We start from the raw sequence: 26,758 nt of genomic DNA, 5'->3' as shown, positions 1-26,758 counted from the left end.
CAAGCTGACACAACACTTACACTCTTAATCTCAGAGTTGTGGTTCCAAGCCCCATGTTGGTCAAAAGATTCCTGCATTGGAGGGGGTTGGACTAGATGACCCTGGTGGTTCCCTTCCAACTCTTTGAATGGTTCTGTTATTCTGTTGTATCTGAAGGGCTGTTCACAGGGAAGATGGGGCAAACTTGTTTTGTGAGAGATGCTTGTGGTGTGATTCCTGCACTGGAGGGGGTTGGTCTAGAGGACCCTTGGGGGTCCCTTCCAACCATCCAGTTCTGTGATACTATGATTAAAATACTCAGCAAAGGTGTGCAGAAGAGAGACAGATACATATTATTTCCATCTGAGAAGTTGGTATTGAGGGTTGTCTTCATGCATACAAAGAACAAGGAAAGGCAAATGTGAAGAATAGCCAACAGAAACAAAGCCACGGTGTGTGCATTTTTATAACAAAATAAATCTACATTAGAGTTGTTGTTTTAGTTGCAGGATACATTTCCCCCTTTTGTGGTATTGGGTGATCTATGTTGGCTAATGGGCATCTGGTTGGGTAGCCCTGCTCTTAACTACTAAGAGAGGCTGCCTCTTTCCGTGTTGGTTGATAAACACACACACACACACACACACACACACACAATATTTATTGAAAAGTTTTCCCACAGGGGACAACATTTCCAGCCTCACATTGTGAGAAATACTGACAGCAACTCAGCTGCAAAACAAAATGTACATAAAGTGGCCCCAACCGGAAAACAAAGGCCTCTTCTTGATGACTGGAAGAAAGGTGAGGGCAAGACATGTGTCCACCTGCTTCAAAGCCCTTTCTCTTTCTGAGTACTTTAAGTGTCTCAGGGCTGGCATGGGGCGGGGGAGGCATCCTAAGGCTGAGCTCTGTTCATCAGAGATGGGGTAGCCACCAGCCTCGGAACACTTCAAGGGGGCAGGGGCTGGGTACAGTTAGGTAACCTGGAGAAAACTAGGTATCTCCACCCCACAGCTCCCCTCTGCCCCTGTCAAAAGCAAGTGAAATCAAGCTGGTGTCTGTCTTTGGGTGATTGGAACCCTTGTGTTTGACGGATGGCTGGAAGGGGCGAGAGAGCCTTTCCCCTTGGGGATGTGAATGTTGCACCCCAGAAGAGCAGATCACACTAACGTGTGCTTTCTGTGTATGTGTGTGAGAGAGAGAGAGAGAGAGAAAAAAAGAGAGCCACGCTGCGCTGAAACATCTGCCACTGGCTTTGCAAGGCGCATCCACCCCTCTGCAAAGCACGTGCACACACACAACGCTCAGGAGCGGTGGCCACCAGCCACCCCATCACATGTGAGCAAAGGGGAGATTACGGTGGGGCTGGAGGAGCGATTCCTTGGCTCCCTCCTCCTGCAATCCTTCAGCGCTCGCAGCATGGATGAACACCGAGTGAAAGAGCAAGGATGGCTTCCCCCTAGCTTTGCCTTCTCCAGCATAGGCATAGGCAGGGGGGCAGGAGGGGCAGCTGCCCCCCCCTAGAAGCAGGGCCGGCGAAGGGGTTGTTGAGAGCCTGCAGCACCTCATTGTTGCACCCGCGCAGGTCGCCGTTCAGCGACGACTCCAGGCTCTCAGTCGACGAGGCAGGGGCGGAGCAAGCAGGGGGCAGGGGGGGTGTAGCTATGGGCCGCAGCCCCGCCCCTCGCCTCTGCACGGCAGCCTCGGAAAAAATACAAAAGAAAGCTACAGGCGAGCTCGCCGGCCGAGCGATATTTTGGGTGCCGCGCGGGTGCCTGCTGGAGTGGGGGGGCACTCGGGGCCGCACCCCCCGCGATCGGTGCCTCAAAAGCCGAGCCAGAAATCTCACTCGCCGGGCCGGTGCGCCTGTGGCTTCCTTTTGTATTTTTCTCTCTGAGGCTGCCAGGCTGGGTCCCTGGGAGGAGGTGAGGGGTGGCCTAGGCAAGCGAGGCGCCACGTTAGTGGCTAGCTGGCGTGACGCCCATAGCTGCCAAGTTATCCCTTTTTTAAAGGGATTTTCCCTTATGCTGAATAGGCTTCCTCGCGAGAAAAGGGAAAACTTGGCAGCTATGGTGACGCCCCTCCCTCCTAACTGGCCCGGGCCCGCGGATCAGCCCAGCAGCCTTGGAACAGTAGCATACCAGTAGTGATATGGGGGCGGGGGGGGGAGTGCAGCAGGCTGGATGGGGCGGGGTGACCACCACCTCCGATGGCCGCCGCCACAACCGGCATCCTGGAGGCTGGAGCCCCGATGTTGCAGCCACCATTACCTTCCCTAAGTTCCCTTTACTTTTCACAGACGGAGCTCCTCATACTCTTCACACGCCACTCAAGAGTAGGGGGCGGGGCCGCACGGAGCTTGCTGGTCCTCTTCCTCGCCCTCCCCATTTCCTCTGTCTCCCACACGTGCTGGGAGAGCGCCTGCAGTTTCGAGAAGTCTAGCTGGTGGCGGGGGAGGCTTTGCTTTTGTCCCAGCAGCGCTATTCTGGTCTGAGGAAAATACTTTTGCTGTACTGTATTTTATTATTCTGAAGGAGTGGGGGGGGGGGCTGGAGAGGCAAAAGGCAAGGAATGTGGGGGTGTTTTCTGATGGGGGAGAGGAGGCATTGTTTTTGCCCAGCGCTATTCTTGTTTGAGGAAGCTTACTTACACCTTACTCTTTTGTGTTGAATTTGCAACAAAATCTGCTGGCCGAATGGCTCTCTAGATAATGATTAAACTCTGCTGGCTAAATTGCTCTTTACATTGTTCCCCCTAATTGCCTTCCTATGTTGTTTTACTGCTCCTTTAAGGAGTCAGCATTGATAACTCCCCCCCCCTCTTATTGTGTGGGTGTGTGAAATCGGGAGAATCCCCGCCCTCTGGGAAAAGTTTGCAGCTCAAAACTTCCCCCTCCAAAGCAGATTTCGTTAAGAGTTCCTCCTGCTTGGCGCCATGTTTGGGGATCCCTGCTTCTCCCGCCTTTTTCTTTTCCAACCGTTAGTACAAGCCTCTCTGTTGTTATTTATTTAAACGTATTTTTAATTAAAGATTGCTGGATGCTCAAGTTCCTAGTCCCTGGGGTTTGCTTGTCTCATGAGTCTCATGGTGGGAAAGGAAGTATGTAGGATAGTCCCAAAACATTTGCAGGTGCAAATAATATTGATGCATGCATGTCCAATGAAAAGGACATTCAGAAGCACCTAATGTTCCCTGGACATTCAGGGCAATGAATGGTGCTTTTGTTTGACACATACAAATCTGGTTGCTCCCAAAGAATTGTCTTTCTGTCTCTGCACCACAACACTGCTTTGGAGCGTCTTCTTTCTTATTCTTATTCTTTCTTATAATACATCTAACGTGAGATATATTATTTTTTGGGGTGGGGCGGTATTGTTTAAGAGGTTCCAGAGCTTATGTCTTTCCTCACCTGGGCTCCGTAGCCCCACCCACGTTCCCACTTTGTGACCCCTCCCCTCCTGTGCCTTGCCCCCGCCCCTTGCCCCCCCCCTAGTTTTGATCCTGGCTACGCCCCTCTTCTCCAGCCTCCTCCTCCTCCACCACCAGCTCCTTTCCCTCCTCCTCCTCCTCCTTCTCCATCCCAGAGGAGATGGTGATTCGGAGTCAGGAATACAGAGCAAGGGGAGGGAGGAATACAGCCAGCTGGGGTGGGAGGGAGCCGGCAAGGAAGGCGCTGCTCACGCTCGCTCTCTGGAGCCGGCCAGCCAGCCAGCCAGCCAGCCAAGCCCAGCACTGGGATGAGGGATGACCCTGGCGCTGTAGAGCGAACAGGGTCCTAGCGCCCACCTGTCCTCTCCCTGGATTGCCACCCTGGTTCACTGCTGCGCCACGGAGCCCAAGGGTAAAGACGCCCCTGGGTTGAAATCACCTCATAAATGTGATATGGAAAAACCGCGCAAAGCTAAGCTGAGCCCTGCGAAGCAAGCGCGGATAGGGCGCAAAGAAACCTGTCGGTCAGTCACCCACTCTCTTGTTTTCACAGCTTTCCCTGCTGTCCTGTCGGCTTCAAGCATCCCTCCAGCTTGCGCTTCGAAGGTGAAATTTTCAGTGCACCACCAGCCCCGCTTCGCTCCACAGCATACCCGGCCCGCTTCTTCCCGCTCGGCCACCTGAGCGGGAAGGAAGGGGCGGTGCCCAGAGGCACAGTCAGCCTCCAGGAAGACACGCAGAGCAGCAGCGGCCTCAGAGGAGGATCGCCTCCCACGTCCTCCTCCCCACAGTGCACCTGGTAGCCAGACGCCCTGCTGCCCCACAGCCCGGGCCTAGGGACGGCCGCCAGCATCCATCTTTGCAGGCAGGAGGGAGGGAAGGAGGAAGGAAGGAAGGAGGCAGCAGCCAGCCTTTCCAGCCTGAGGACTCCCTGCGACCCCAGTGGCAGCTTCGGGAACTGCAGGGCTCTTTCCGAGCTCTGTTCAGCTCGGCTCTCCCGGACGATTACAAGTCAGCCTGGACTCCAACCAGGTGCACTTCGGGGCGGCGGGGGGCAGGCTGGCCAGCGCCCCCTCCATCTTGGCGCCCTAGGCGACTGCCTAGTTTGCCTAAATGGACGCTCCGGCCCTGCTTGTCGCCAAGATAGCCTGCTGCCTAGTTGGGAGTAAGCACCCGTTGATTCAATTATACGTGGATAGGATTGTGCTCTAAGTCCTTAAGCTTTAATTACAAAAAATAAAAACTACTCTTACATTAAATTACATTACATCTATAAGTATGACCCATCTATCGATCCATTCACCAGGGTACATGCTGCTCTTTATATACTATACCCAATTGCTGACACAGCTTAATTAACACAACAGCACCTGCTATACTGCTTCACAGCTGTAAAACTAGGTCATGATATTTACTCTGTCCTTTAAAGAGAAACACAAAGAGATACAATGAACCTAAATATTTAAAGAAACCACTCAACAGTTTGGTATACTGCTTTCCACAAAGAAACACAAACTTGCGTACAAAAAAAATCTTGCTTTATTTTAATAAAGGCTTTAACAATGATCACTATGCTTCTAACATTCTGCCAAAAGAAAAGAAAGTGAGATTGTTAAAATCCTGCCAGAAAGGCATATAAGAGTCGAATGACTCAAAGGCAAGCCATTGCAATGATGAATTTTGAATGTGATTTGTCTTCACAGACTACTTCCAGAGGAACACAATGTCTCGCCTCTACCTGTGTTTGCTTCTTGCTGGGCTCTGTGCTTTTGCCCAATGTCACCATACCCCTGACCACAAAGAGAACCATGGCCATGGCCATTCTCCTCCTGCTGAAGGTGAAAGAGGTCTGCCCTCTTTGAAGATAGCCCCCGGAAATGCTGACTTCGCCTTTCGATTCTACCACCATGTTGCTTCGGAGACCGCTGAGAAGAACATTATCTTTTCCCCTCTGAGCATTTCCACTGCCTTGGCCATGGTGTCACTGGGAGCTAGAACAACCACGTTGAGCCAGCTTTTGTCAGGACTTGGCTTCTCAGATATTACTGAACAGGAAATACATGAGGGTTTCCATGATCTCTTCCGTATACTGAACCGCCCCAATGCTGAACTCCACCTGAACATTGGGAACGCCCTATTCACAGATGACCAAGTGAAACTCCTGAAGAAGTTCTTGGATGATGCCAAACATTTTTATGAGACGGACGTTCTTCCAACTAACTTCAAGAATCCTGCAGTAGCTGAAAGTCAAATCAATAGCTATATAGAAAACAAAAGCAATGGGAAAATCGTTGATGCTGTCAAGGGTCTTAACCCAGATGCTCTAATGGTTATGGTGAACTATATTTACATGAGAGGTAAGTCAGAGGGACTTGTTTTATACATGTTTTGCATCTTGGATGTTCTCAGTTTAAGGTTTAAACTTTAAGCTGTGGTTCAGATTTGTTGGTGCTTTAGTCTGGAGTCATCATCTGCCCACTGTGTGAGACGAATCTTATCAGACTTCTCATCACAGAGAAGTTCCTTTAATCAATCAAAAAATTGACCTCCACCATTATCGAAACAAATCAAATATACTGTGAGTACCCTTTTCCTGGAAATGAGATGAAGTAATTGGGAACTAGATTGAGAACTGTAAGATGCCACTAAAACAGGAACTTTTATTAAAAGCTCTGAGTATGACAATTAATATATTGAAGAATTAAATGACATGTATGTTGTTATTGTTCTTTCCATAAGCCAATTGGGAAAAACCTTTCAATTCTCTGAGTACAAGAGAAGGAGACTTCCATGTGGATGAGCAAACCACGGTGAAAGTCCCTATGATGAACAAAGACAGCTGGTTTGAGTTTCACCATGATAAGATCCTATCCTGCAAGGTTGTGAAGCTCCCTTACAAGGGCGATGTTTCAGCATTATTTATTCTTCCTGACCAAGGAAAAATGAAGCAGTTGGAAAATGCTCTTAGCAAAGATGTTTTGTTAAAATGGATGAATTCAATGAAATCACGGTAAGTGTGCGTGCCATAGTGTAAAGAGTGTAGTACATGTTTGTAGGTGTAAATATATTGTTGTGAGTTTGAGGGGTAGTGATAAGCTGTATAGTGACCAAGTCCCTTGTAATTCCAGAACAGGATCAATTGAGCATAGACGTCGCTGAGACAGGAGTGCAAACATGCTAGGAATGTGGGCTTGGGAGAGCACATCTTTGATTGGAATTCTGTCCTGCCATGTTGTTGTTGTTGTTTCGTAATTTAGTCGTGTCCGACTCTTCGTGACCCCATGGACCATAGCACGCCAGGCACTCCTGTCTTGCACTGCCTCCCACAGTTTGGTCAAACTCATGTTCGTAGCTTCGAGAACACTGTCTAACCATATCGTCCTCTGTTGTCCCCTTCTCCTTGTGCCCTCCATCTTGCCCAGCATCAGGGTCTTTTCCAGGGAGTCTTCTCTTCTCATGAGGTGGCCAAAGTATTGGAGCCTCAGCTTCACGATCTGTCCTTCCAGTGAGCACTCAGGGCTGATTTCCTTCAGAATTGATTGGTTTGTTGTTGTTTTTTTAATTTTTTTGTAATCTTTATTGAGTTTAAAAACAATATAAAACAAAACAATCCTCTAAAATATAAACAAAATCAATACATACATAGATAATCATACAATTTCAAACAAAACTTACTCCATCTTCTCAAATATATCATCAACTTGTCTTATATATCTTCCATTCTGTCTTCACATCTTCTTTTGTAATTCGACTTCCCCTTCTCTTCTATCCTGACTATAAAATTATTTATCTTCCTACTGCTTCCATTAACTTTCCTCCTTGGAATACTACAAAATATTGGTTTCAAACCCAAGTTCTTTTAAATATACTCCAAATTTTTCCCAATTGTCAATAAATTTTTTTATTGGAACCGCCCCTAATCGAATTCGTCAATCTAGCCAAATCAATATAACCGATTAATTTCTCCTGCCAATCTCTAATGGTGGGTACTTCCTTACTTTTCCATAATTTTGCAATTAAAATTCTTGCCGCCGCTACTGAATATAAAAATATATTTTCGTCTTTTTTTGCCACTTCCTCTTCAACCATTCCTAATAGGAAAGATTCTGGAGTCTTCTTTATGTTGTATTTAAATATTATCTTTAACTCTTCTAACACTCCATTCCAGAAAGGTTTAATTTTTGGGCACTGCCACCAAATATGTAGGAATGTACCTACTTCTCTTTCACACCTCCAACAATGATTGTCTTTATCTTTATACATTTTATAAATTTTGACCAGCGTCAGATACCACTTATAGAACATTTTTATTAAATTTTCTCTAATTGTTTCTGACGCCGTGAATTTCCATGTTGCACTCCAGAGTTTTTCCCACTTACCCATTTCTATTACTTTCCCTAGGTCCATTGCCCACTTCGTCATTGTCTCCTTCACGACTTCATCCTTCACTTCCCATTCTAGAATGGTGTTATACACTTTGGATATGATTTTCCGTTCACTTTGTAATAGACTTTTTTCAAGTAGGGATGGTTTGGACATAAACCCTCCTTTTTTCATATCTTCTTGAAACCTACTATTTAATTGATAATATTGGAGCCACCCTGCCAATTGTTGCTTAACATCTTCATATTTTTTTATTTTAAACACCCCTTCTTTTTCCTCTATTAAGTCCTTATACTTTATCCATTTCCCATCATTATTTACTTTTTTCACTGTTATTATTTCAATAGGTGACAACCATTTTGGTGTCTTCGGTTCCATCAGGGGTTTATGTCTTTCCCATACCTTCAATAGAGATTTTTTTAATAACATGCGTGTTAAACCCTTTATGTATTTTTACCTTTTCATCCTGCAAATAGGCATGCCAACCCCATTTGTTTTGAAATCCTTCTAGGTCTAATAGTTTGTGGTTTTCCAAGGTAATCCATTCCTTTATCCAAAGAAAGCTTGCGGCATCATGATAGATTTTTAGGTTAGGGAGCCCCAATCCTCCTCTCTCTTTTATGTCGGTTAATAATTTAAATTTTACTCTGGCTGGTTTATTGTTCCATATAAATTTGGATAGATCTTTATTCCATTGTTTAAAAATTCCACTTCCTGTTCCTAAGATTGGGAGCATTTGAAATATGAACAACATTCTCGGTAGAACATTCATTTTAATGGTTGCTATTTTGCCCAGAAGTGATAGATTTAATCTTTTCCATATTGCTAGATCTTTTTTAACCTCGTTCCAAATTTTAACATAGTTATCCTTCACCAAATTATTAGTATTGTTAGAAACCCAAATTCCTAAATATTTAGCCTTTTTAACCACCTTCAATCCTACTCTCTCTTGTAGCCTTTCAATCTCCTCTTTCCTTAAATTTCTAACCAACATATTCGTTTTATCTTTATTTATACTAAACCCCGCTAGCTCCCCAAATTCTCTAATTTTCTCTAATGCTTGGGGTACGCTTTCCTCTGGGTCTTCCAATGTAAGTATGATATCATCAGCGAACGCTTTTAATTTATGGGTGTCTCTTCCCCTTGTTATTCCTTTAATCTTCTCATCCTCTCTTATATTTTTTAGCAGAAACTCTAAGCATAGGATAAATAATAATGGGGAAAGAGGGCAGCCTTGCCTTGTTCCTCTTTGTATCTGGATTTCCTCTGTTAGTTCTCCATTTATAATCAATTTGGCTCTTTGTTTATTATAAATTGCTCCTATACCTTTTACAATTTTTTCTCCAAAACCCAATTTTTCTATACATTTTTTCATAAATATCCATAGAACTTTATCAAATGCTTTTTCTGCATCCAATAATAAAAGGGCCGCTTTCTTATTTATTTTCACACTTAGATACTCCAAAATATCTATAATATTCCTCATATTGTTATACATTAATCTCTTTGGTAGAAACCCCGTTTGGTCTTTATTAATTAATTTTCCTAATGTAATTTTCATTCTGTTTGCCAATATGTCTGCGAATAATTTGTAGTCATTATTTAACAAGGATATAGGGCGAAAATTTTTAATCTGTGTTGTGTCCGAATTTGGTTTGGGAATTACCACAATATAAGCTTCTTCCCACGATTCTGGGATTATCCCTTTTTCTAGGATGTTATTCATTAATTTCTTTAATGGTTCTAGTAATACCTTACCAATTTTTTTATAATATAGTGAAGGTAACCCATCCATCCCTGGTGATTTTCCACTCTTAGCTCTCTTAATTGCCTCCTGGATTTCTATATTTGAGATACTTTTATTAATTCCGTCTTTCCTTCTTCAATTTTGAATATATTGGTTTTTTTAATATACTCTTCCACTTTCTGGCAATCAATTTTTTCCTCTGTATATAATTTTGAGTAAAATTGTGCAAATGTTTTCGAAATTTCTTTGGGCTCCATTATCGTCCTTCCCCCTTCTACTAATTTCGTTACAATTCTTTCTTTCCTTTTTTCCTTTAATTGCCAGGCTAAATATTTTCCAATTTTATTAGAGTATTCAAAACTTCTTTGTTTCAAATATCTTATCTTATTTTCTATTTCTTTGTCAAGTATGTTCGATACTTGACTTTGCAATACTTTTATATTTCTTTTCAAATCTTCTTTATCCACTTTACTCACTTTCCCCATTTCTAGTTCATTTTTCCTAATTTCTTTCAATAAATTGCTTAATTTCTGTTCCTTTTCCTTCTTTTTCCAGCTACTTTGACTTATGAAAAATCCCCTAATTACTGCCTTTCCGGCATCCCACACTGTGTTTATATTTGTTTCTTGATTTAAATTTATTTCCAAATACTCTTTTATTACATTCTCCGCCTTTTTAACCACATTTTCATCTTCCAGTAATAACTCATTCATTTTCCATCGTTTGATTGTCTTCTCTATTCCTGCTAATTCCATCAACACCGGGTTGTGATCAGATAGGGTTTTGGGTAAAATGTCAATTTTTTTACATCTTAATAATATATCCTTGGTTGACCAAATCATGTCAATTCTGCTTTCCGAGTTTTGTGGGTGAGAAAAGAAAGTGAATTGTTTTTGTGTTGGGTGTAAGCATCTCCATATATCTGTTAGGTCTAATTTATCTACTAATTGGAAGAAGGCTTTTGGGAGTTTCCCTTCTTTTTTTCTTTTTCCTTCATTTGATTTATCATAATCTGGAGTTACAATTCCATTTAAATCCCCCATTATAATATGTTTTTGATCACTATATTCCATTAGGATATTCTCTAATTTTTGATAAAAAACAGCCTTGTTTTCATTTGGTGCGTATATTCCTGTTATAAATATATTTTCCATTTTTTTTCTTCGTATTTTAACAATATTAATTCTGCCATCATTATCTTTATAAATTTGCACTGGGTTCAATTTGGGATTTATATACATTACCACTCCTTTCTTCTTTGTTGTACCTGAGGAGATAAATTCCTCCCCTAATTTTTTATTGACCAGTAATTTACGATGCTTTTTTGCAATGTGCGTTTCTTGCAAACATATGACATCTAGTTTCCTTTTAGCCAATAAATGTTCTACCCTATTCCTTTTCACTTTGCTGTTTAGCCCATTCACATTCCAAGTAATAATTTTTAGATCCATCCTTCAATCTTGGTTTATATAGTCAAATACCTTTATTTATTCCTGTTTCCTGTTTTCTTTAGCTTAAGATGAATTTTGTTTCTTCCACCAGAGGGAGTGGCAATAAAAAAAGTAAAAGTAAAAATAGAGATAATAGAGAGAGAAATAAAAATAGATAAAAGAAAGAGGAATAGAAGAGCAAATAGTAGTAAAAAGGGGAAAAAATTGAATTAAAGAAATAAAGAAATGTATTCTATATTTTGTCTCTGAAAGGCACTTTGTTTAAAACTCCTTGTACCACATCCATTAAGCAAAGAGTATCACCGAACTTTTCTATTTCGGTTCATTCCTTCTCACTGTCCGATCTGTCTTTGTCTCCTTTCTTTTCAACCGCCTCCCCCCCCCCCCCCCTAGAAATTTTTCATATTTTCTCCAAAACTTATCTACTTCATATCCGGAGGATAGTTTTCTCCAGACTTGCTTGTACCTAAAGGAAATCCCTTCCGGGAATTCCCACTTGTAGAATATCTTGTTCCTCTGTAATGCATCAGCCAGCATCTTGTATTTAGATCTTTTCTTCAGCAGCCTTGGTGGCACCTCTCTCATTATCACAATTTCCTTGCCCTCTATTATCAATTTCTGCTGCTTTTTATGTTGCAGAATTGATTGGTTTGATCTTTTTGCAGTCCATGGGACTCTCAAGAGTCTCCTCCAGCACCATAATTCAAAAGCATCAATTCTTTGGCGATCAGCCTTTCTTTAGGTAGCCGTGTTGGTCTGACGCAGTCTAAATAAAAATAAATAATCCTTCCAGTAGCACCTTAGAGACCAACTAAGTTTGTAATAGGTATGAGCTTTCATGTGCATGGTATCTGAAGAAGTGTGCATGCACATGAAAGCTCATACCTATGAGAAACTTAGTTGGTCTCTGTTAAGTTGTGGGTAAGCATAGCAGACGACACAGCAATCTCTCCAAAGTAGCTCTTTATTTGGAAGCTTGAACAGAACTGAACTGCATTGCTGAGCTGGCCTGCTTTTATAGAGGCTGGCTCAAACAATGTACCAAACATAATTCAAAGTTCCCTCCTAAAGTTCCCTCCTAAAACAACTGTCAAGGACCTGAGGACCTGAGGGAAAACTATATACACTAATACATAACACCCCTCCCCACCGAGAAAAGGCATTAGTTCCATTCGTAATGGTTTCAGTTAGGTACAAGAGCATAACAGTTTCAAGGTACATAGCTTCTATTTACAATGCAATGTTTCTTTTTTTAAATAAATATTGGAATTTTCACAAAAATGGCAATATATGAAGAAAAAAGAAGAAAAACAAACATATAACAAAGGGAATAACAAAAACAAATACATTAACACTTCTCATATCCTTTCACATAGTAAAATGGGTCGTTCAGTTGTCCTGGAATTGAGGTTAGTCCTGGTCGTGACAGCTCTCTCTCGTGTTTCTGGAGAAACTCTTTCTTCTGGTCCACTGACTTGATTTTATATTTCTTCTGTCGAAATTGAAAATTTAGGCCTTCCGGAAATTCCTACTTAAAGTTGATTCCTTTCCTTTTCAGGATAGCTGCCAAATCGGAATATTGAGATCTCAGGTCCAGAAAGAATTTAGGCAAATCTTTAAAAAGGATGATCTGTGTTTCCTGAACCTTCAAAGTTTTCTTGTAATGTAGACTCAAAATTCTATCTCTTTGTTCTTTGGTTTGGAATGTTAGCATGCAATCACTGACAAAATTTTTGTCTTTCTTTGATCTTGCACCAAACCTAAATGCTTTTAAAATTTGTGATTCCAATTCTTCCTTTGGAAGGTTCCAAGCTTTTACAAATTCTTCAATTATTATGGCTTTCAGATCGTCCTTTTCTATAAGAGGGAATGCTCTGATCCTGAGATTTGTCTCTCTCTGTCTCATCTGTAGAAAGGCAAGCGCAACCTGCGTCTGGTAGGCTTGCTTCTCCAGGTCAGGGACCCTTCCTTCTTCCAGTTGTACCACTCTTTGCTCAACTCCAGTCACTTGTAATTTGACCTGTGAAATATCTTTGGAGATAGCTCCTAATTCTTCCCTGAGCTGTCTCACTTCTTGTGTGGTGCACTGCTGTTCTTGAGTGTTGCGTTCCAATCCTTCCCTCAGTGCTGGTAGTGTTGCTAATGCATTTAAAACTTGTTCCTCAAACGTGGAGGAAAAGGATGATTTTTTCTTCCCTTTTCCAGCAGGGGGCTCTGGTCCTGACATATTTCCAGTTCAATAACAGAGCAAAAGGTTGTCTCACAGTCTGTAGTCCAGATGTCCTTTTATCAGGGGAAGCAATTATAAACAGACAGCCTTTCAATTGTTGAGCCAGGCTCCCAAGGTCACTGTTATCTGAAGTTTCCCAGCCTGAGCCAGCTAGTAACACAGTCACAATGAGCCAGTCTAAGCAATAAGATTGAAACAGTTTTTACGAGGTAATAATGTAGCATAAATTTCCTTGCTTTTTGGGGTTAGAAAGTTGCAAATTTCCCTTAAAAAGTCCTTCATTCCTTTGACAGGAAGGCTGCAGGCAGATCAAAGCCTGTCAAAGGGTGAACAGAAGTTCATGAGCTGATTGTCCTCTGACGTCACAAAGGGTGTCTGGCTAGAGCGAACGGAGCCCCGCTCCCAGGCTTACCGAAGCGATCTTTCTAAACTTTTAAAGCTTAAATCTGCAGGGTTATTTTAGAGACCCTGCTCTCTTTTATATTGCAGCAAGAAGTCCAAGAAATAAAGGTTACAAAGTCTCTTTTTAAACAGTTCACTGCGGAGGCTTGTCTTTGCTTTCCGCTCTACCGCAGGGGGGGGGGGGGAGAACCCGACCTCCGTTTTAAAAGTTCTCCCAATGGCCAAATTGCTTGTAAATTGTTCCAAATTTCAGGCTTTACTCACTGTGGCCAGATCCAGGTATTCAGATGATTATTTTTAGAAGAAAGTTGAATGCTGTTCCACCGTCAGAAGTCAGAGCTGCTCCACTGAAGGGAAGCGCTGTGCCTGCTGTGTCCGTGCCTTCCACCTTCCCCGCTCTCACGCCCTTATTGGGGCTCTTCGGGGGGGGGGGAAGGAGGTCTAAAAAGGACAGCTGCCGGGTCGCCAAGGCTTCAGGTCGCTTTACCTGACGTTTTGGGGGGCTGCGTGCTCTGCAGATCCCCCCAGGACCCTTCAAGGATCGGGAGAAAATCTCTCCCGCTGCCGCCGGCGCTCGCGTTCAACCCGGAAGTCTACAATGCAATGTTTCAAAAGCAGTTACTGACATAGTCCCGTAAGTAGGATGGCTGCTTGGTGACCCTGGTGGAATGCCGAGGGCCAGTACCAGTGTCCAGGGGGTTGGCCGATTCCTGCTGAGACTGTGGCTGTCAGGAGTATGGGCAGGAGTCAGGCTCTGGGGCCTGTAGTGCTTTGCAGGACTGGGGCATGCCTCAACTTGTGCTGGAGAAGCAAGGCGTGGCCACACAGGTGAAGTCCTCAGCTTGTGCTGGAGAGGCAAGGAGTAATCACCCAGGTGTGGCCACTTGAGATCTCACTGCACCTGGTGGCAGGAGCTGGGAGGGATAACAGCCCAGCATTTCCCTTCAGTTCTTTGCCACAGCAACGCGTTCTCTACCTTGCTATGTCTGGCCTCTTGCTTCCTGCCTCCTGACTCTCGGACCTTCGCCTTTGGGACGCCTGCCTCCTGACCTTTGCCTGCCTCCTGACCTTCGCTATCCCTGCCTGGTTGCATCTGGCCTCCTGTTCCTTGGACCCTTGCCTTGTTGCTGCCGTGCTTCTTGGACCCCTGCCTCGCCTTCGCCTTGCTCCTGCCCCGTGGACCTTTGCCTTGCTTCTCGTTCCTGGATCCTTCGCCTTGCTCCTTGCTCCTTGGACCCTTGCTTCGCCTTCGCCTTGCTCTTGCCCCGTGGACCTTCGCCTTGCTTCTTGTTCCTGGACCCTCGCTTTGCCTTCACCCTGCTTTGTGCCCTGTGGACCTTCGCCTCTGCCTTCGACCCTGCTTCTTCACCACCATCTTGCCTCTGGTCCTAACGCCCGCCGACCGGACCGTGACAGTGGCGCCACCGATGTTTCCTGTCTCTGTGACTGCCGAAGGAACCACCATGTGTGGACTCGGCGGATGGTCACGCACAGCAGTGGCTCTAGACTCTGGGGGGGGGGCCCTGCTGAGCCTCTGACGTGGCTTGGCTAGGATCCATGTCTGCAACTTGTGAGGGAGGTTTGAGCCTCGCCTTCTGTTAGAGCATGCTCTGGAGCTGGGGGTGCAGTTGGGGGCACTGTGGTAGTGTCCAAATTCCCAACCCTGCGCCTCAGCTGGTCAAGGTGTCGGCGCCATAAGCGTGCGTCTTCAAGTGCCACCTGGTATGAGCGGGCTCCAGTGACCTTGGGTGGCCCTGCATGGCATAGCTCATAAGCTCATAGCTTCTCTGAGTTATTCAAGCCCCCTCGCCATGACAAGACATTGATCCATGAAGTAGATATGACACCCAAAATCCCCCCGGCACATTTCCCCCCCCAAAAGCAATACCTCACTAGCCTCTGGTTCCTCTTTCAACAGGAGAATAGATCTATCCCTTCCAAAGTTTACAATCTCTGGCAACTATGTTATCAAAGGGATGTTAAGAAGAATGAATATTACGGATGTATTCACAGATCAAGCAGACCTTTCTGGGATTACTGGGAAGCCTGAGCTGAAGATTTCCAAGGTAGGCTTTTCAAAATTCAGTGGGTTGATCTATATTTTCCTGCATCATCCGTTTTTCACCAGAGGTACACTGTTGTCTGAAGGTTCAAATGAACATAATTAGGGGTACTTGAACCACCACAATCCCATCTCTCATGGAGAGCAGGAGCCAAAAATATTTGCTATTCCAGCTATGATGATTAAGAGGCACCAAAATCCCATCTCTCCCTCTGCTATAGCCTAATTGGCATGAGTGGTGCTTGATGACAGTTGGGGGGGTGGCCCAATGGAGCTGGTCTCCCAACAGAACTGATGGAGAGACCCTTAAGGCCCAGCTCTCCCTCTTCCCTTGGTCATGCTATCTGGGTCTGATGGGAGTTGGGATCCAAAAATATAAGGAGGGACAGAATTTTCAAGAGCAGATGATTAGGTGCTAGTTGCTTTGCAAAGACTGCAGTTAGCATTGGAGAAGGAGGAGAAATTGGATATATTTGAAAGATTTGTGCAGACAGTATCGTTTATCACATACCTGCTTTGGTCTGATCTGCTCGTGCATTGTGCTTGTTTTTTGTTTTTGTTTTTATTAAAAAAACTTGATTAACCATATGCTATGTGTATTACTGCAGCATAATTTGGAAGTATATTACTAAATATGAATTGTATCCAGTTATATAAACTTTTGTATTGATCTGTTTATGTGCTGGCTACTTTTGGAAACCTAGTGTTTATAATATTATAGGAGTAATAGGGTAATATTATATATGATGTATATATGAAAGAAGTGTATGTATTTTTAGCATAATCAGCCAGGGACGGGGATCTTGCTTCTCATCAACATTAAGGGAGAGACTTCTGCTTGAGGCGCGACGGAAGATGGCTGAACATTCCATCGCTCCAACTATCAAGGGCTAATTAGAGGCTGTTATGAGAGTAAGCAGCCTCCCAAAATCTTCCCAGAGAAGGGAAGATGCAGTCTCATCCGCAGGTGCCCATTCAAACCGGTCCAAAATTCGGAAGGAAGGAGGGGCTGGGGGTTAGCTCTCCTGGACGCCATCCCCACAGTCAAGTTCCATAACTTGAGAGGAAAATTTGAATTTAAGTTTTGGACAAGCTTCAGACGAGGAGGGAGGAATTAACTTGCCAAACAGCCCAGCCACTGAGGAAATAAAAGACAGTCGAGGAAAGATTACATCAGAGTCAGAGTCAGAGTGGTATGTGAACAGAACGGAAAGGGGAGGGTGAGACTTTCTTTATTATTGTGCCTCACTATTTACCTAACAAACCGGTATCCGTTGATATAATATGGCTTTAAAAGCATAAGCTGTGTGGAAACGAAAATACAATATAATTAAGACCTTGATTTGTGGTTTGCTTGGAAGAGGATAAAAGGTTTCCCTATTTTGCTGACATCAGACAGAAACAAATCTCATTATTTTGCTGGACTTTTGATAAAAACATTGGATGGATTCCCAGAACTTTTATCAAAAGTGACGCAGTAGAAAATTGGAAATCCACCATGTTGGAATCCAATCGAGTTGCAGAAATTAAAAGATTTATAGGGGGCGGTGAACCCTTAATATGCATTAATATTTGTACTTTGTATATTTGTAATTTGTTGAGCTCCCCCTGGAAAAACTATGAATGAGGCAGACGCTTAGATGTGAATTCATTGGAATTGTGTGAAGATGGCATCAGCCGGCAGTAGTGTCTGCTTGTTATGAGAAGACTTTTGGAAGGAATTGGCAGAATACCAGCGTGTGATGAGATACTGCGAACTAATTGAAGGGAATGAAGGACATAAAATCCACACAGAAACATATTATTGTTTGTTCTAACTCATTTGTGGGAATAACTCAGAGGCTTTGCAAACTCAGAGGCTGTGAACGAAGGAAGGATAGCAACAGAAAGAGAAATAAGAATCACCAGAAGATTTGAAATGCAGTAGGATTCTGATGTTGATTAGAGCTCTCCAAAGTTTTGAAGCATGGGGAGTCCGCCCAAAATTATAAATTTGGCAGAATATTTGGAGTATTTGATTTGTGTATATATAATGTGGAATATTTGATGTGATTTGATAAGATTGTAAAAATGGAAAATTTAATAAAATGATTTTAAAAAAAACACTAGGGGAGAGAGACAAGAACTAGGAAAAAAATACCATAATTATGGAAAAGATTGACATCAAGATTTTCAGAAAATTCCATCAGTTCCTTGATGCTGAATGATACAAAAAAATGATGCTTAGAACTGGTAGAGGAACCAGATCAATAAGTAATCAGAGTGAGAAATGACCACGTGATGTTGTTTCTTAAGACATTCAATGGATGCCTAGATTTTCTCATGATAAAACCCTGAGTCAGACACAATCTTGCACTAATTTTTGTTGTATTTCTTTGCAGGCTATTCACAAAGCTTATTTAAATGTCCACGAGAATGGCACTGAAGCTGCAGCTACTACTGCCATTGAAATGGTTCCTACCTCCCTTCCTCCTGTACTTAGATTCAACCGCCCCTTTCTGCTGCTGGCTGTTGAAGAGGAAACTGACACCATCATATTCATGGTAAAAGTCCAGAATCCTTCTGAGGCATGATTGCTCAACTTGTGTTGCAGCACAGAAAACATGGGGTTTCCAAAATGAAACATGATTGATAAGATGATTTTAGGTATCAGAGTGATTACTATCACATGTTCCCAAACCGAACAAATAAAACACTGATTGAGTTGTCTGCAAAATCACTTGGCGTTTTTCTTTCTTTTTTCACAATCTTAAAAAATATGCTGTTTATTTTAAGTGTGCTCTCTAGCGTTTTCCATGATAATTTGGGGGCTGTAGATGCCTGTGCCATTTGAAAGATCAGGTTAACATTATTTTACTATTATCTCTCATGCAGGTGTAGTATCCACAGGTAGCCAACAGTTGCAGGGAGAAGGTCAGGTAGGTCAAATGCTCAGAATGATCTGAGGCTTTCAGGAGAGGTTGTTGTTTAGTCGTTTAGTCGTGTCCGAATCTTCGTGACCCCACGGACCATAGCACGCCAGGCACTCCTGTCTTCCACTGCCTCCCGCAGTTTGGTCAAACTCCTGTTTGTAGCTTTGAGAAAGCTGTCCAACCATCTCGTCCTCTGTCATTCCCTTCTCCATGTGCCCTCAATCTTTCCCAGGAGTGCCTGGCGCACTTTTGGATTTGAAAATAAGGGATCAGCAGCAGCCGCACCTGTCCCAGGGACAGTCTACGGTATATCTAACAATCCAGGATAGCAGCGGCAAACAGCGCTGGAATAAAGGAGTTTACCGCAAAAAAGGGAGGGCTGACAGCTATGGCCTGGCGTGCTCTGGTCCATGGGGTCACCTAGAGTCGGACATGACTAAATGACTAAACAACAACAAAAAAACACCCAAGAACCACAAGTATTGACCATGGCTTGCATTGCTGGACAATAGTCCCAAATCTATAGTGTACTGTCCCCTCTAGCAAGGATAATATTGGGCGTGACAATGGGTTCTCCTAGCAATCTCATACCCCACAATTGTCCCATTTTTAGTGGGCCATCATGGATCACCACGTCAAATCTGGATGATGTTTGGATCCTGGAATGTCTCATATAAGATGGGCACTCTGGCACAAATCAACAGTGCCAACCCTGCAGTTTCCAAAGGTCCTGGACCAAGAAGGAAGGGGAATGAAGGAAAAGGAGGGAACTAATGTCTGTAGTTAAAAAAAAAAAAATCTTCCAGGGCTTATAGAAAGACCTTGGTTTTGGGGGAAAGTGTCTCTCTCTGTGTTATAGAGACAGCTTTAGTTCTCTGGTGACAGAGAGAAGCAAGAGATGACATTGGCTGATGGGTGGATGTGAGTCAGAGAAATGCAGGTCACACAATTGAAGTTGAATTCTGAAGTGACAGAGGTGCTTTGTGTTCAGAGCAGTGTTGCACATCCTTGGAAGGAGCAGCTTTGTAGCTTGGCGGTACTCCTGGATACAAAATGGTCACTATCCAAATACTCCCTTGAATATCAACTGAATTGCAGTACATTGTCCACTACACTGATAAATCTCCCCATTCCCAGGGAGCTAAACTATCCTAAATCCCATTATCACTTTTGAACGCCAGGAAGACCATGGCAGTGATCCGCCCTCTTTGAAGGTAGTCCCAGGAAATACTGGGTTTGCCTCTAGATTATGTTGGGATGCGCCCCTGGGGGAGACGGTATACCCCCAGCACCTCTGAGCGTAACCCGGTTGGCACACCTCTGGCTGGCATTTCCCCTTCAGTCCAGAGTGCCTTAAAATGGCATTCCCACCCAACTGCCCACTAGGAACGGAAATGCAATGAAGCAGCTCAAATAGTTGCGGAACTCTAGCAAGCCCACAATTGGTATAATGGAACAGCCAAAGCAAGAGGGAGCTCTTTTAGCTAAAGCGATAGCGGAATCCAGAAATTGCCCCAAATCGCGCTTAGCACACGACGGACTAGGGCCAGCTAATGAGCCACAACTCCGCAGCCACAGCTAAAGCCTGCTGCCCGACATGCAGTCATATCGGTAGCTTAACCAAGGGGTGAGAAGTGAAAATGCAATCCAGCAGACGATCATGTCGGGAACCGAATTAAGGTACCCCACAAAATTACAATGATAGAATTGCAACAAAAATGGTGGTGGGGGAGCCCCGCCTGGGCAAAAAGGCCCTTAAATAATGAAGGGGGGGAGGGAGGAGGGGGGTGAAAGGGCAAAATTAACCGAAAGGACAAAAGAACTCAAAAAGGGGCCAAAATTAAGCGATTGATCCAAAGCGGAAAATGCAAAATTAAAGGAGATTAGAATGATTCACCGTATTGTTGAAAACTGCTCTCCTTTAAAGGATTGCTGATTCTCTCGGGTCAGCAGTGCAGCAGAGACAGGTACAGCTCTGTTCTGATTCACTGCATCCCAAAAGAGGAAGCTCAGGGACCGTGCACTGTGTATGTACGGTAGTAGTCCCACAATCTCCTTTGACAGACATCTCACAGGCCCAATTGCACCCAAGATTGAGGGACCACCAATCGGGTGTTGTGGCCGCTCCAATGTTCCCACGCACAACACACAGACTGATTGCCAGGTCCCACCGCAGCACATGACCTCTTTTTAGGGAGGACCCGATTCATCACAGCATCCTTTTCTAAGTGCTCACAGGCAGATTGTTTAATTATCTGTTCTAGGACCTTGACGTCAAGGTCACTGGTAATGTCTTCTCCCCCTCCCCTTTTGAAGATGGGGAAAACATTTGCCCTCCTCCAGACTGCAAAGACCTCACCTGTTCTCCAAGAATTCTCCAAGATTATAGACAGAGGCTCTTAGATTACAACAGGAAGCTCCTTTAGTGCCCTTGGGTGCAGCTCATCAGGTGCTGCAGATTTGGATTCATTTGAAGTTCCCATACCATCTTTTTTCCCTGTCTTAGACTGCATCTCCCTCTATGGATTATTTTTTCTGTTATCACCAGGTTGAGCACTGCTTTTCTTTTCAGTGAAGACATAGGCCAAGTATGCGTTGAGCAGTTCTGCCTTCACTCTCCCACCGAATATAATTTCTCCATGTTCTGCACACTGAGAACCTACTACTTGCTTGTTCTTCCTCTTGTTTTGGGCACAGTCAAAGAAACCTTTTTTATTCAAATCAAATCAATAACCTTTATTAGGCATGACAAATTCAGAAGCTTCAGAACAAAGTTATGAATAAACATTCGCATTATAAATTTCATGAAATAAAATACATATTAATTGAATTAATATTTTAGAACAATATATCAATTTTCAATTAGCATCCCCTGGTCCTCTCCACAGTGGCCCAATCTCTCTGCATGAACCGAGCACAAAAACTCAGCCACCACTAAAGTAACTCCATCATTATTATCTGACAATAACCCCTGAATAGTTGGCATCTTGCTCATCTTCTAACATTGTGTATGCCATCAAATGCCAACAGTGCCCCTCAGCTCTCTATATTGGACAAACAGGCCAAACCCTACGCCAAAGGATAAATGGACATAAATCTGACATCAGGAACCATAAGACAGAGAAACCAGTAGGAGAACACTTAAATCTTCCAGGGCATTCTATACAAGATCTCAAAGCAGCTGTTTTATTACAGAGAAATTTCAGGAACAGACTGGAAAGAGAAGTTGCTGAATTGGAACTCATTACCAAGCTTAAAACCATGGAGCCACCTGGGATGAATAAAGACATCGGATTCTTATCTCATTATGCATGATCAAGCTTTCTTTAGCGCCTCATCCCTTGCTTCCCCCCCCCAGGACTAATTGCAGTCATCAACAGTTGTTAACAGCCATCTACAGGTTTACCACTCCCATCAGCCCATCACCCATTCCCACCTACCCCCCCACCCTCTGTGTATATATATAGGGTCTGACACTTCTTTTTCAAGTGTATCTGAAGAAGTGTGCATGCACACGAAAGCTCATACCAAAATACAAACTTAGTTGGTCTTTAAGGTGCTACTGAAGGAATTTTCTTATTAAGGTTGTATATTGTCTCCCTGCTTATTTAACTTATATGTCCAACCATCTCGTCCTCCGTCGATCCCTTCTCCATGTGCCCTCAATCTTTCCCAGCATCAGGGTCTTTTCCAGAGAGTCTTCTCTTCTCATGAGGTGGCCAAAGTATTGGAGCCTCGGCTTCACGACCTGTCCTTCCAGGGAGCACTCAGGGCTGATTTCCTTCAGAATGGATAGGTTTGATCTTCTTGCAGTCCATGGGACTCTCAAAGAGTCTCCTCCAGCACCATAATTCAAAAGCATCAATTCTTCGGCGATCAGCCTTCTTTATGGTCCAGCTCTCACTTCCATACATCACTACTGGGAAAACCATAGCTTTAACTATACGGACCTTTGTCGGCAAGGTGATGTCTCTGCTTTTAAAGATGCTGTCTAGGTTTGCTATTGCTTTTCTTCCAAGAAGCAGGCGTCTTTTAATTTCATGACTGCTGATCTTGGTTTTTTAAATGTTGAGTTTCAGACCATATTTTGTGCTCTCCTCTTTCACCCTCTTGGGTTAGTCAGTTCTGTTTAATGAAGGAGACAATGCCCCAAGATAAATAGCACAATACCAATCAATCAATATACTTTATTCGACCGATAGTCAGAAAAAAAACATTTCTCAATACAAAGATAAACATATAAAACTGAAGGAAAAGGAAGATGGGGAGGTTTTGAGTTGAATTGAAAACTATCTAGTTGCTGCTGTATTCTCTCTATCTTTCTCTCTAGTCCCCGATCTACCTCTCAACTACGTTTTTTTTCGCTACCTCTCTCAATTACGCTTTTTTTTCCAGTCTCTGACTAAATCTAATAGCACATCAAGAGATATTACTTCATTTGATTTTTTGAACTCAATAAAAATTCTTTTTTTTAAAAAAAATAAACAAATAGTATTACCGTCAATTATAGTATATTAATAAACACAATAAAACGAAATAAAGAAAGAAAGAAAAACAAAAAACAAAAAACAAACAAAAAAGTTATATATAGGAAAGAAATAACAATATGAATCTCAGAGTTACCTCATGGAATGTAAATGGTTTGAATAACAAAAAAAAAGAAACAAAGTAGCCCATATCTTAAAGAAACAAAATTGGGACATAATATGCCTCCAAGAGACTCATGTAAACATTAGACATGAAAGGGTATTAAAAAACGAAAAATTAGGATTGGAATTCATCACAGCAGGTGAAAAAAAAAGGGGAGGAGTGGTGATGTATGTAAAGAACAAATGGAATCCAGAATTGATTTGGAGAGACAAAGAAGGAAGAATAATAATAGTAAAGGCATTAATAGAGGGGGACCAATGGCTTCTGGTGGGACTATATGCGCCTAATGGGGGAAAGGTGAATTTCTTCAAAAAAGTAGAAGAACAATTAATGAACCATATAGGAGGGAAATATATAATAATGGGAGACCTAAATGGCGTAATTAGCCCGGAATTAGATAAATCAACAGACAAACATAATAAAAAAGTGAATAGATTGCCAAAAAACTTTCTAGAAATGATGGGAAACCTAGAATTGGTTGATGTATGGAGACATAAAAACCCAATACAGAAGGAATTCACCTTTTTCTCAGCGCGCCACCAGACGGCGAGTAGGATTGATTCAATATGGGTCCCAAAGGAGACCCTATTAAAAGTTCAAAAAGTAGAGATTAAAGCACAAACAATTTCTGATCACAGCCCAGTAGAAATGATACTAAAAGATGAATCTAAAGATAGAAGATGGAGGCTAAATGTATTCCTCCTAAACAATGAAAAAAGAATCCAAGAGGTAAACAGGGTGATGAAAGAATATTTTGCAGATAATAGCAATGGAGACGTTGATCCTCAAGTGGTGTGGGACGCCGGCAAGGCAGTAGTGAGGGGTTATTTCATACAAGCAAATTCGAGTATAAGAAAACTAAAAAATAAAAAGATGGAAGATTTAAAAGAAGAAATAAAGAGGAAGGAAAAAGTCTGGTGCAAAACAAAAAAGAAAGAGATTATGCAGGAAATAAAAATTTTGAGGAGTGAATATGAAAATTTGGTCGAAAATGAAATAGAACAACAAATCCAATTCTGGAAATATAAAAATTTTGAATGGGCGAATAAACCAAGCAAATTATTATCATGGCAAATTAAAAAGAAAAATAAAGAGAAAATTATAAGTAGAATCAATTTAGAGGGAAAATTCATAGATAAATCTAAGGAAATTATGAAAGCCTTCCAAAATTATTATAAAGCATTATACCAAGGAGAGGAGGTAAACGATGAAGAAATAAGGAGTTTTCTGAAAAAAAATTGATCTACCTAAATTGACACCAGAAAAAACCGAATTAATAAATAAAGAAATTACAATGTTAGAATTAAAAGAGGCAATAAAAGGTATGAAAAAAGGGAAAGCCCCCGGCCCAGATGGCTTACCAATTGAATATTATAAAAATCTCCAGGATGATACGTTGACCTACCTGAAGGACTTAATGAATATGGCCCTCATGAAAGGATACACACCTAAATCTTGGAGTGAAGCTCAAATTATACTCCTCCCCAAAACAGATGCAGATCCAGAAAAAATACAAAATTATAGGCCAATTTCATTATTAAATACAGATTATAAAATTTTCGCAAAAATCCTAGCAAACAGAATAAATAAAGTTATAGCAGATTTAATTCACAGAGACCAAGCGGGCTTCGTTAAAGGTAGGAAAGCAAAGGACAATATAAGAACCATTGTTAATATATTTGAATGCTTAGAAAATAGGAGGGATAAAAAAGCGGCAGTACTAGCCATCGATGCAGAAAAAGCATTCGATAGAGTATCTTGGAAGTTTATGCTCGGAGCAGTACAAGAAATAAAATTAGGAGACAAAATGGAGAAGGCAATTGGCGCGATATATGGAAGTCAGAAAGCTAATTTGTTAATAAATGGAAAACTTACAGACAACATAAACATCACAAGAGGCACTAGGCAGGGATGCCCCCTTTCGCCATTGCTCTTTATAATCACGCTGGAACCTCTATTGAAGACAATAAGGGAAGATGAGAGAATAAAAGGTATAATAATTGGTAATAGAAAATATAAGATCAAGGCCTTTGCCGATGATTTAGTGATAACGACGGAAGACCCCTTAATTAGTGTCCCTCAAGCTTTATCCAAAATTACAGAATACGGGAAATTGGCAGGATTAAAATTAAATTATGAAAAAACGAATATGCTAACAAGAAACATGGAAAAAGAAGAAAAATGTAAATTAGAAGAAATAACTGGTTTAAAAATTAATAAAAGAATGAAATACTTAGGAATAAGGATGACAAATAAAAATATCGATTTAATACAAGAGAATTATATAGCCGCATGGAAAGAGATAAGAAAAAAGATGGAAACCTGGAAAAAATTAAAGATATCCTTTATGGGCAGGATATCTTTAATTAAAATGTGCGTCATATCAAAAATGAATTATCTATTCCAGAATCTGCCAATTTTAGGTAAGGAAAAGCACTTCAAAGACTGGAAAAAAGATATATCGAATTTCATTTGGAATGGGAGAAAACCAAGAATAAAGTACAAAATTATGATAGACCACAGAAAGAGAGGGGGGGCCGGATTGCCAGATATAGAATTATATCACGATGCAGCAGCATTGACATGGCTTAAAGACTGGATGGACTTGGAAAATAATGATTTGTTGGACTTGGAAGGGGAGGGAATAGGGGCCGGATGGCATTGGTACCTTTTGAGAGATAAAATAAGTAAAAAAAAACGTTTTTATGTATAATATTATAAGAAAATCTATATATAAAGTGTGGCAGAAATATAGAAGATATTTCGAACCCAAAACCCCCTGGTGGGTATCCCCATTAGAAATTGTGGCTGTTAAAAGACGTAATATGGAAGGCAGGTGGCCAACTTATAGAACTCTCTTAGAAGAAAAAGAAGGAACACTAAGATTAAAAGATTACGCAGAAGTTAAAAATCATTTCAGCAGTTGGTTGCAGTACTTCCAGGTAAACCAAAGGTTCCAACAAGATAAAAAGATCGGATTCGAGAAAGAAAAATCAAAATTAGAGGAAATATTACTGGGATCTACGGAAAATCATATAAAAAATTTATATCAAACCTTATTGACATGGGAGACAGAAGAAGAACTAACAAAAAATTCAATGATTAGATGGGGTCAAGATTTGGGAAAGACAATTACAATGGATAAATGGGAAAGCTTATGGGATAGGGATTCAAAATTTACACCCAATTACGATATAAAAGAAAATTTGCTAAAAATGCAGAATAGGTGGCATTTAACACCGGAGAAATTGGCAAAGATGTACCCGGGTGCCAGTAATCAATGCTGGAGATGCCTAAATGAGATAGGCTCCTACATTCATATGTGGTGGGGATGCAAACACATCAGGGTGTTTTGGGACGAAATCTATAGGGAATTAAAAAAAATAGTGAAATATTCATTTAAGAAAAAACCGGAAATTTTTCTACTAGGCATGCTAGGGGAAGATATCAAACCACAGGATAGATGTTTGATAAGTTACGCCACAGCGGCAGCAAGATTACTAATAGCAA

At 42.2% G+C, this 26,758-nt stretch overlaps 2 protein-coding genes across 5 annotated transcripts in view; one reads left to right on the top strand and one right to left on the bottom strand.

Annotated features, from left to right (window-relative positions):
* LOC118078409 (alpha-1-antitrypsin-like) overlaps positions 1–26,758 on the top strand; it is an 88,715-nt gene that overhangs the window by 2,843 nt on the left and 59,114 nt on the right. For 2 of the 4 annotated variants that reach the window (XM_060272096.1, XM_060272098.1), the window contains exons 2-5: positions 5,115–5,768; positions 6,151–6,421; positions 15,543–15,690; positions 18,068–18,387. In XM_060272096.1, the coding sequence (XP_060128079.1) occupies positions 5,135–5,768; positions 6,151–6,421; positions 15,543–15,690; positions 18,068–18,259 (1,245 nt within the window). In that variant the 5' untranslated portion in view covers positions 5,115–5,134 and the 3' untranslated portion in view covers positions 18,260–18,387. Of the gene's footprint in view, positions 1–5,114; positions 5,769–6,150; positions 6,422–15,542; positions 15,691–16,465; positions 16,544–18,067; positions 18,388–26,758 lie in introns of those variants that run through there. The other 2 variants (XM_060272103.1, XM_060272100.1) reach the window with 2 other exon arrangements.
* Positions 1–26,758, bottom strand: part of SERPINA10 (serpin family A member 10) — a 201,224-nt gene that overhangs the window by 124,171 nt on the left and 50,295 nt on the right. The gene's annotated exons all lie outside the window — the stretch shown is intronic.

This window comes from Zootoca vivipara, chromosome 1 (genome assembly GCF_963506605.1).
Source record: "Zootoca vivipara chromosome 1, rZooViv1.1, whole genome shotgun sequence".
NCBI classification, from domain to species: Eukaryota; Metazoa; Chordata; class Lepidosauria; order Squamata; family Lacertidae; genus Zootoca; species Zootoca vivipara.
The sequence above is the reverse complement of the archived record's forward strand: the minus strand, read 5'-3'. Positions and strand labels throughout refer to the sequence as shown.